The sequence below is a fragment of the Uranotaenia lowii genome, chromosome 3 (assembly GCF_029784155.1).
Source record: "Uranotaenia lowii strain MFRU-FL chromosome 3, ASM2978415v1, whole genome shotgun sequence".
Classification (NCBI taxonomy): domain Eukaryota; kingdom Metazoa; phylum Arthropoda; class Insecta; order Diptera; family Culicidae; genus Uranotaenia; species Uranotaenia lowii.
Window position 1 is genome coordinate 308448916 of NC_073693.1, and position 12373 is coordinate 308461288.

Below are 12373 nucleotides of genomic sequence, written 5' to 3' on the forward strand. Positions count from 1 at the left end.
CAACTGTCCGAGTTCGAAGGTGTACGCACTAAGATGCTTATCACCTGCGGACCAATCACGACAGCCGACAACATCGTGTGGAGGATGTGTGAGGATGCCAATACTTGGCGTGTGGTCAGCGATTGGTTCACGCGGAACATGACTGCAGCCCAGAGGAGTTCGAATCAGTACCAGTCCGCGACCGGTGTAGGGTGACTCCTTCGCCTGGGAGCATCTGACTAGCGCGCGTCCTAACCTAGGAGTAAAGCAAACAAAGATAGTACTTCACCTTCTGCGTATGCCGAGCTGTTTGGTACGTCGCGTTCGTGTGTAGGATATCTCCACCGTTACCGTCGCGGTGTATCCGAGTCGAACGCATCCTCTGCGACGGAGGCTGTGGAGATAAGACAAGACATTCGAACTCTTAGGGGGAAGAGTATTCACGTCGCGGAGTACTCTCGCGGGTAGAGTGGTCTCAAGTTGCCGTCGGGTGAGCCACTCGAGTCGGGTAGGATGACATCACCGTCGGGATTCATCTGAGTCGTAAGCGTTTAAGACCCGTCCGTGTGATGTGACAGGCGCGAGTCCAAGATAAGCTGCTCTCAATTCGGCATACGGACGGGCAAAGAGGGGAGGGCCTCGAACCAAACCGAGCAGAGTCAAGATCTCGAGTCGTTAGAGGAGAAGTCATTTGAATCGTAACAATAGGCAGAACATATATGCTGGAGTTAGGACTTGAAATTGAGTAAGCCGATGAGCGCTTAAGCGCGGACTTAGACTTCCATCTCGGGTACAGCTTTCGATGCAGGTCCGGCTGGAAATTCTGACAAGAGGCTCAGGTTGACTTTATGGCGTAGGGGTACATAGTTTCTAGAGCAGCGATGAGCAACGCGCAGCCCACGGGCCGCATGCGGTTCACTTCACACTCATGTGCAGGCCGCAAAGGTATTCTGAAATCGATTTCAATTTCCCGACTTTTTACTAAATATAGATTGTTTATGGGAGTTATTAAGCAATCAGTTGCGAAACCATGTCCTCCATATTAGAGTTTAAAATTAATTATGAAGCTTTAGGGAGCAGCCATACATTTTCTCCTAGCTACAAAACGTCAAGAAAACCTGGCATCACGAATTATTATAAAATACTAGTCCATACAAAGCCCAAAAAAATGGTATGTCAAAGACTTCATCAAACATGCACTTCACTTGATTGTATTTGCATTTGTTCCACAATCATTCAGATTTTGACCTTTTTTCTAGTATTTGAAACATTTATTGAGTTCTTTTGAATTCAGAAGCCTTGAAATCGGATCAGAAAAGTAAAAAAAAAATCGTAAACCTATAAAATCATTCCGAAATTTAAATTGCACACATCCGAGCCAGGCATACATATCTGTTCGGTTTTTTAAAAAAACCTGGCATAAATTGGGCATATGATTTCAAATTACCCCATCCATAAACCGCACAATATCCGGGCAAATTTGAGCTAGTTTAAAGAACCAATGTTGAAGAAAATAATTCTAAAAAACTCACATAATAATCAATCATAATTTAATTTGAATTTTTGCTAAATTTTACGACTAATGTATGTAAAAGTGGACGTAATACGGACAGGTTTCTATAAAATTTTTACGCTCGGGCCCGACTGAATTTGCTGGACTGCTTTTGTTGCTTGAAATCTTTGATCATTTAAAAAAATGTTTTTCACTTGTTACTTACATGTTAATTAATAAAACGAAGGATTGAAATTTTAATAAAACTAAACAACAGTTTCTTAAATTTAAAGTAATTTTCTAACTTGCCACTTTGCACTTCTTTTGTTTTAAAAATGAGAAGTTTAAACACGACAATAGAGCGAATAAAAAAAAAAATAACTGAGAAAAAGTATATTCGAATCAACGCGTCATTACATAATCATAGATCCTATGTGTGTAGTTGGTTTCAAAATTTAAAAAAAAAATCCTTTGATTACCGATTGAAAACAAGTTATATTTTTAGAATCTAATACTGTAAAAGCATTAAACCAGATCCAGCTATTGCTCTCAACCAAGAGAAAGGGGGTTTTCTCGCCTCCGATGGAATTTAATGCTAAATCACTCAAGGCCTAAGACATTCATTTTAAGACATTTCCAAATTGATACTAATGTCTAATTGTAAGTTTCAGTTTGTTATTCAATAGATCATCTGTATTGAAACTCAAAGCTTGACACAAAAACTGGATTGTATTCAGAATGGGTTTGTTAAGAAGTGTAAGCAACATAAATTAGAGTTTGAAGATAAATTCATTCATCGAATACTTACATTACATGTCGACAAATTGGTAGTAATGTGACATGCGTTTAATACTTATGATAGTCATCAGAATTAGCCAAAAAAACTTTTACTTCAATTTTGTTATTATTAATCAGGTTGATTTCTAAAAAAAACGGAATTTCATTTTTTAAACATTCTACAAGAAACAAATTGGAGCTTCAATTTTGTTTTGTGTTTTTTGGTTTTCTAATACTCAACTCCACATTCAAAAGGTATATTATGAATTACACAAGGCCACAAAATTTACATCTTTCCTTTTTAAAATAACTTTTAAATGTGTTAAAATCATATTAGAGAAATCGGGTTTTTTTCGAGAAATTTTACAACTTAAAAAAAATCAATAAAGGTTTTAAACTTAATTATCAACTTTTTCTAAGACCGAAAGTTATTTTAACTTCTGCGAAAAAAGTTAGACAAGTATTCTGTTTAATAAGAGAATTAAAAAAAATTAAAAGTTTCTACGAAAATTAAATATTAGATATAAGCAAAAATAGATAATTTTGCAGGCTCAATAAATAGGTTTGATTATATGAAACCTATGTATTGTTATGATATTTGTCCAATTTTTAAAAACTGGCTGATTTATAAATTTTAGATTATTCATCATCATCATGATCAGAATATTTCTGCTTCCTAGTCAAATAAAATAAACAAATTCAGAGTCAGTTTTTGTTGTTTCATGTAGATTTCATAGTTTATGATTGATTCAACTAAACACTTATAAACTATATATCACCAAAACTAAAAGCGGTTGATTAAATCTGTGTAATAAATATTCGAAATCTACCAAACTTGAAATCTACCAAATCAACAAAGGTATAAAATGCTGTTTTCTTTAGCTATCAATTGAATTATATGAAATAATTTTTGAAATCGTTAGAAATTTTTATTGAAAAAAAGATTTTCTTAAAAGCTTATGTGTTTGAATTTCATATCTCGTTTGCATTTTCTAAATAACTTCACAGAATTTTATTGTATAGTTTTTTTTAATTTTTTAAGATTTTTAATAATAAGTTTTTCTTTGTTTTTTAATTCTGAATTTTTGTTTTCTGAAAACAGAATATTCAAAATATTTCGTTAAGAAAAACACAATTTCGACTCACACTCTTTCGATAAATAAGACTTTTTCACGACACAGTATTTTAATTGGCAGCGAAAAAAAATCCAGAGCTTGAAATTCTAAACTATCTGAAAGGCATTTTAAAGTTTATAAACGTTTTATTTATTTTTATTGTTTTCAATCATCTTTTTTGAGTCGATCATGATTTTTTAGTTAATCTATGAAAAGTTTCAAAAGTGATTACAAGTAGCAATTTTACAACAAAATTTTTATTTTTTTGAAGTGCTTTATTTTTTAAATATTTACAAAACAACATGGAATTGCATAATTATGAATATTTTTTCAATAACTTATCGGATTTATTGTGCATTTTTGGGTAGTTATTATTTCTAACTAAATTTGAAATTCGAAAACCTCCCCCATGGACGAGTCCTTCGTAAGGGCCTGCCAAGAAGTAATATAAAAAGGAACGAATTCACCAATTTCTCAAATAAGATAGGACGCTCAAGGCCAAATCCCTTTTGAATCCTTCGATACTGCTACGAACTGCATCCAGAATTCCCACGAAAGTAGATTTGGTGTTTTTCCCACTACTTGTAAAAATTTTTAGAGACGCGTTTTTGAAACAAGTTTTAAGGTCCAATTTGATTTGGGGAAAAAAATCTCTATAAGGATACTTTGTCAGTTGTATAGCTTCGGACTTATTTTCCACTTAAAATGCATATTTTATGGGTTGATATTGAAACATCTTCCCATATTTACAAGAACTAAATATAATATGAATGGTTTATGGTTTGATTATGAATGATGGCAAAGATCATTTCTAGTTGTATTTGTTTTTATGAACATCCTCACTAGATGGATAAAATGATCCATACATATTAAGGAAGAGTGGGGTATCACGGGCCATTTTCTTCTTTACTCCATTACTTCTTTATTGTGTAAACTAAAGTGAAAAAGATAAATAGTATGGGTTTCAACTTTGTTAACGTATGATTAGGCATATTTTTATAGTAAATAATTTTCTCTTAATTCTGACTGTAAAAAAAATTAATTCGAAAAATGGTGGGGAATTGTGGGCCAAAACCTCAAATTGACCAAAAAACATGCAAAGATTATGAGTTTACCCAAAACTGCAGCCTCCTTCCAATCAAGCGAAATATGGTTCCATTTGCTTGATAAGTTCTTAAGTGATGTAAAAAATTGTATAAGTGCACCCTCCCACCTTTAAATTTCCCCACAGGAAGAACAGGAGATATGATATTTTGAGGGTTCTCAAAATATCATAAAAACATTTCCTGTATTCAAATATCTTTCCATGGCAAATTTAGATTCAAATGATTTATAAGTTTAAAAAATTATGCTGGAAAATATGAAGAGGCCCCTTCCCCTTTTTATCTCTCCACAAAAAGGAGAGAAGGGTATCAAAGATTCATAGAAACCTTTCTCGTACCCAAACACTCCTCCAAGCCAAATTTGGTTCTATTTGCTCGAATAGTTCTCAAGTTATGCAATAAATGCATAGAAAATTGGGTTCCAATGATAAGTTCTCGAGTTATGTGAAAAATTGTAAGATAGACACCCTCTCTTTTTCCTATCTCTCCACTATAAGGAAGAAGGGGTATCTCATATTCGTAGAATCATTCCTCGTACCCAAATACCACCCCATGCCAAATTTTATACCATTTGCTTGATTGGTTCAGAGCTATGCAAACAATTGCCTTTTGTTTGAAAGGCCCATCCTCCCCTTTTAGAGAAAGGGAGGGGTCTCAAACCATAATAGGAACCTTCGAAGGAATTCCCCTGCCTCCAATACCCCCAACTGCCAAATTTCACGTCAATCGGTTTAGTAGTTTCCGAGTCTATAGGGAACAGACAGACAGACATAATAGTGAATAGTAATAGAAAATGATATAAACCCTTACTTGCGCTTATGATCAGATATGTTTGAAATCTTTTAGGTGTTAAGAAGAGATAAAAATCTATATTTTTGGTTCAATGCGTATCATAATCATTTGATAAATATTCAGCAAACACAAGATTACCTTTACTTGTTGAGGGTTCACTCCTCCCATAAAGACGATCAGAAGAAGCAGAAGTAACAGCAACTTTATCCTCAAAGTGCGAAAAGATCCAGTCAGCTCCATTTCCAGTGTTGCGCCCATTATTCCATATAAATTCTTCAACAAAAGTTACACCAAATAAAACTTCAAAACGCAATTTTGCTTACACAATTTCACAAATCACTCAAATGCTTAGTAAACTTTATTTTTATATCCACTTCATCAGGAAGAAATATTATTGAAAATTAAAACTTTCTTATTTAACATTTTCTCAAAACATTTTAAAACACACAGATCTGTTGAAGTAAACCTGCAAAGAAAAAGTGTTAATTCAATTATTTCTTAAAGAACACAAAACCAAACGATTTAAAACGTTAGCATGCCATTATATGCCGGTCACAAGTTGAATATGTGTAGTTATCAAATGAAAAAAAAAAATAGAAAAAAGTAATTATCGGGAATGGTTGAATATTTCCTAGAAATCTATATTGATTGTTTTAATTCCAAACAAAACTCAACTGAACGATTCGGAGCAGATGATGACATATCTGGATAGTGTTCTGTGCATGAATCCATCCGTTTGTCATGCCACTCAGCTGAATGATCCAGCTTGGAATCACATCAATGAATCAGTTTAAGCAAAACTGTGCGGAATTTGTGCAATTTTAATCACGCTTGGAGGATGACGAACTTCCAAGACAACAACGATGACATCGTTTTGAATTCATTCGTTCTGTAAAATCTTAACTGCCATAAAGCGTAGCATCTTCATAGAGCCATTTTTTGTACTAAGGCATAGGCCAAATGTTAGCCTGACTCCGGTCACAGATATGGTCGTGATCTTGATATATTCCTGCCCTGCACTCCCTCCGGCTGCGTCATGTTCCGATCCAAAGTTTCCTAATAAAGTCATTACAATTGTTGTGCCATTTTGACATGCCATAGTTGGGTTTGTTTTGAGCCGAGGAAAATGATGAGGTAGGCAGCAAATTTGAGTCAATCACCTTAGGTTGCTGCCCTATGAGTACTTTGTGCTCGGGTAAGTATCATGGCACGATTCTAGAACACATTGCCGTGATTCGTCATGTCCCGCAAACCAAATATTCTGATCGATTTCAAGGATTTGATTCGTAATTTAATGAATGAACTAGATACAGAGGGTTGCGTGAGTAAGAGCATACGAACGAATTTCATGTTGAAATGACGGTTTTATGACTATTTACAATAACGAGAACCATGTTGAAACATTTAACTGATTGATTCCGGGAAGGGTTTATTCAACGAAAAGGTTGAAATGACCGATACAATAAAAACAAGCTCTAAATAAAGTCGAAAGAAGCGGTTCGTTGATTTTATTATTTTTTGATCGAATTCGATTAAAAAAATATTTAGTGCTGACAAAATTGGCAAAATTGAAAAAATTGACAAAATTGACAAAATTGACAAAATTGACAAAATTGACAAAATTGACAAAATTGACAAAATTGACAAAATTGACAAAATTGACAAAATTGACAAAATTGACAAAATTGACAAAATTGACAAAATTGACAAAATTGACAAAATTGACAAAATTGACAAAATTGACAAAATTGACAAAATTGACAAAATTGACAAAATTGACAAAATTGACAAAATTGACAAAATTGACAAAATTGACAAAATTGACAAAATTGACAAAATTGACAAAATTGACAAAATTGACAAAATTGACAAAATTGACAAAATTGACAAAATTGACAAAATTGACAAAATTGACAAAATTGACAAAATTGACAAAATTGACAAAATTGACAAAATTGACAAAATTGACAACATTGACAAAATTGACAAAATTGACAAAATTGACAAAATTGACAAAATTGACAAAATTGACAAAATTGACAAAATTGACAAAATTGACAAAATTGACAAAATTGACAAAATTGACAAAATTGACGAAATTGATAAAATTGACAAAATTGACAAAATTGACAAAATTGACAAAATTGACAAAATTGACAAAATTGACAAAATTGACAAAATTGACAAAATTGACAAAATTGACAAAATTGACAAAATTGACAAAATTGACAAAATTGACAAAATTGACAAAATTGACAAAATTGACAAAATTGACAAAATTGACAAAATTGACAAAATTGACAAAATTGACAAAATTGACAAAATTGACAAAATTGACAAAATTGACAAAATTGACAAAATTGACAAAATTGACAAAATTGACAAAATTGACAAAATTGACAAAATTGACTAAATTGACAAAATTGACAAAATTGACAAAATTGACAAAATTGACAAAATCGACAAAATTGACAAAATTGACAAAATTGACAAAATTGACAAAATTGACAAAATTGACAAAATTGACAAAATTGACAAAATTGACAAAATTGACAAAATTGACAAAATTGACAAAATTGACAAAATTGACAAAATTGACAAAATTGACAAAATTGACAAAATTGACAAAATTGACAAAATTGACAAAATTGACAAAATTGACAAAATTGACAAAATTGACAAAATTGACAAAATTGACAAAATTGACAAAATTGACAAAATTAACAAAATTGACAAAATCAACAAAATTGACAAAATTGACAAAATTGACAAAATTGACAAAATTGACAAAATTGACAAAATTGACAAAATTGACAAAATTGACAAAATTGACAAAATTGACAAAATTGACAAAATTGACAAAATTGACAAAATTGACAAAATTGACAAAATTGACAAAATTGACAAAATTGACAAAATTGACAAAATTGACAAAATTGACAAAATTGACAAAATTGACAAAATTGACAAAATTGACAAAATTGACAAAATTGACAAAATTGACAAAATTGACAAAATTGACAAAATTGACAAAATTGACAAAATTGACAAAATTGACAAAATTGACAAAATTGACAAAATTGACAAAATTGACAAAATTGACAAAATTGACAAAATTGACAAAATTGACAAAATTGACAAAATTGACAAAATTGACAAAATTGACAAAATTGACAAAATTGACAAAATTGACAAAATTGACAAAATTGACAAAATTGACAAAATTGACAAAATTGACAAAATTGACAAAATTGACAAAATTGACAAAATTGACAAAATTGACAAAATTGACAAAATTGACAAAATTGACAAAATTGACAAAATTGACAAAATTGACAAAATTGACAAAATTGACAAAATTGACAAAATTGACAAAATTGACAAAATTGACAAAATTGACAAAATTGACAAAATTGACAAAATTGACAAAATTGACAAAATTGACAAAATTGACAAAATTGACAAAATTGACAAAATTGACAAAATTGACAAAATTGACAAAATTGACAAAATTGACAAAATTGACAAAATTGACAAAATTGACAAAATTGACAAAATTGACAAAATTGACAAAATTGACAAAATTGACAAAATTGACAAAATTGACAAAATTGACAAAATTGACAAAATTGACAAAATTGACAAAATTGACAAAATTGACAAAATTGACAAAATTGACAAAATTGACAAAATTGACAAAATTGACAAAATTGACAAAATTGACAAAATTGACAAAATTGACAAAATTGACAAAATTGACAAAATTGACAAAATTGACAAAATTGACAAAATTGACAAAATTGACAAAATTGACAAAATTGACAAAATTGACAAAATTGACAAAATTGACAAAATTGACAAAATTGACAACATTGACAAAATTGACAAAATTGACAAAATTGACAAAATTGACAAAATTGACAAAATTGACAAAATTGACAAAATTGACAAAATTGACAAAATTGACAAAATTGACAAAATTGACAAAATTGACGAAATTGATAAAATTGACAAAATTGACAAAATTGACAAAATTGACAAAATTGACAAAATTGACAAAATTGACAAAATTGACAAAATTGACAAAATTGACAAAATTGACAAAATTGACAAAATTGACAAAATTGACAAAATTGACAAAATTGACAAAATTGACAAAATTGACAAAATTGACAAAATTGACAAAATTGACAAAATTGACAAAATTGACAAAATTGACAAAATTGACAAAATTGACAAAATTGACAAAATTGACAAAATTGACAAAATTGACAAAATTGACAAAATTGACAAAATTGACAAAATTGACAAAATTGACAAAATTGACAAAATTGACTAAATTGACAAAATTGACAAAATTGACAAAATTGACAAAATTGACAAAATCGACAAAATTGACAAAATTGACAAAATTGACAAAATTGACAAAATTGACAAAATTGACAAAATTGACAAAATTGACAAAATTGACAAAATTGACAAAATTGACAAAATTGACAAAATTGACAAAATTGACAAAATTGACAAAATTGACAAAATTGACAAAATTGACAAAATTGACAAAATTGACAAAATTGACAAAATTGACAAAATTGACAAAATTGACAAAATTGACAAAATTGACAAAATTGACAAAATTGACAAAATTGACAAAATTAACAAAATTGACAAAATCAACAAAATTGACAAAATTGACAAAATTGACAAAATTGACAAAATTGACAAAATTGACAAAATTGACAAAATTGACAAAATTGACAAAATTGACAAAATTGACAAAATTGACAAAATTGACAAAATTGACAAAATTGACAAAATTGACAAAATTGACAAAATTGACAAAATTGACAAAATTGACAAAATTGACAAAATTGACAAAATTGACAAAATTGACAAAATTGACAAAATTGACAAAATTGACAAAATTGACAAAATTGACAAAATTGACAAAATTGACAAAATTGACAAAATTGACAAAATTGACAAAATTGACAAAATTGACAAAATTGACAAAATTGACAAAATTGACAAAATTGACAAAATTGACAAAATTGACAAAATTGACAAAATTGACAAAATTGACAAAATTGACAAAATTGACAAAATTGACAAAATTGACAAAATTGACAAAATTGACAAAATTGACAAAATTGACAAAATTGACAAAATTGACAAAATTGACAAAATTGACAAAATTGACAAAATTGACAAAATTGACAAAATTGACAAAATTGACAAAATTGACAAAATTGACAAAATTGACAAAATTGACAAAATTGACAAAATTGACAAAATTGACAAAATTGACAAAATTGACAAAATTGACAAAATTGACAGAATTGACAAAATTGACAAATATGACAAAAATGACAAAAATGACAAAAATGACAAAAATGACAAAAATGACAAAAATGACAAAAATGACAAAAATGACAAAAATGACAAAAATGACAAAAATGACAAAAATGACAAAAATGACAAAAATGACAAAAATGACAAAAATGACAAAAATGACAAAAATGACAAAAATGACAAAAATGACAAAAATGACAAAAATGACAAAAATGACAAAAATGACAAAAATGACAAAAATGACAAAAATGACAAAAATGACAAAAATGACAAAAATGACAAAAATGACAAAAATGACAAAAATGACAAAAATGACAAAAATGACAAAAATGACAAAAATGACAAAAATGACAAAAATGACAAAAATGACAAAATTGACAAAAATGACAAAAATGACAAAAATGACAAAAATGACAAAAATGACAAAAATGACAAAAATGACAAAAATGACAAAAATGACAAAAATGACAAAAATGACAAAAATGACAAAAATGACAAAAATGACAAAAATGACAAAAATGACAAAAATGACAAAAATGACAAAAATGACAAAAATGACAAAAATGACAAAAATGACAAAAATGACAAAAATGACAAAAATGACAAAAATGACAAAAATGACAAAAATGACAAAAATGACAAAAATGACAAAAATGACAAAAATGACAAAAATGACAAAAATGACAAAAATGACAAAAATGACAAAAATGACAAAAATGACAAAAATGACAAAAATGACAAAAATGACAAAAATGACAAAAATGACAAAAATGACAAAAATGACAAAATTGACAAAATTGACAAAATTGACAAAATTGACAAAATTGACAAAATTGACAAAATTGACAAAATTGACAAAATTGACAAAATTGACAAAATTGACAAAATTGACAAAATTGACAAAATTGACAAAATTGACAAAATTGACAAAATTGACAAAATTGACAAAATTGACAAAATTGACAAAATTGACAAAATTGACAAAATTGACAAAATTGACAAAATTGACAAAGTTGACAAAATTGACAAAATTGACAAAATTGACAAAATTGACAAAATTGACAAAATTGACAAAATTGACAAAATTGACAAAATTCACAAAATTGACAAAATTCACAAAATTGACAAAATTGACAAAATTGACAAAATTGACAAAATTGACAAAATTGACAAAATTGACAAAAATGACAAAAATGACAAAAATGACAAAAATGACAAAAATGACAAAAATGACAAAAATGACAAAAATGACAAAAATGACAAAAATGACAAAAATGACAAAAATGACAAAAATGACAAAAATGACAAAATTGACAAAAATGACAAAAATGACAAAAATGACAAAAATGACAAAAATGACAAAAATGACAAAAATGACAAAAATGACAAAAATGACAAAAATGACAAAAATGACAAAAATGACAAAAATGACAAAAATGACAAAAATGACAAAAATGACAAAAATGACAAAAATGACAAAAATGACAAAAATAACAAAAATGACAAAAATGACAAAAATGACAAAAATGACAAAAATGACAAAAATGACAAAAATGACAAAAATGACAAAAATGACAACAATGACAAAAATGACAAAAATGACAAAAATGACAAAAATGACAAAAATGACAAAATTGACAAAAATGACAAAAAAGACAAAAATGACAAAAATGACAAAATTGACAAAATTGACAAAATTGACAAAATTGACAAAATTGACAAAATTGACAAAATTGACAAAATTGACAAAATTGACAAAATTG

At 28.9% G+C, this 12373-nt stretch overlaps 1 protein-coding gene across 2 annotated transcripts in view; it reads right to left on the minus strand.

The window, feature by feature from the left end:
- The window catches only part of LOC129756339 (location of vulva defective 1), a 760372-nt gene that overhangs the window by 264079 nt on the left and 483920 nt on the right, over positions 1 to 12373 (minus strand). Inside the window, exon 2 of one of the 2 annotated variants that reach the window (XM_055753197.1) lies at positions 5397 to 5724. In XM_055753197.1, the coding sequence (XP_055609172.1) occupies positions 5397 to 5516 (120 nt within the window). In that variant the 5' untranslated portion in view covers positions 5517 to 5724. The remainder of the gene's footprint in view (positions 1 to 5396; positions 5725 to 12373) is intronic. The other variant, XM_055753198.1, reaches the window with a different exon arrangement.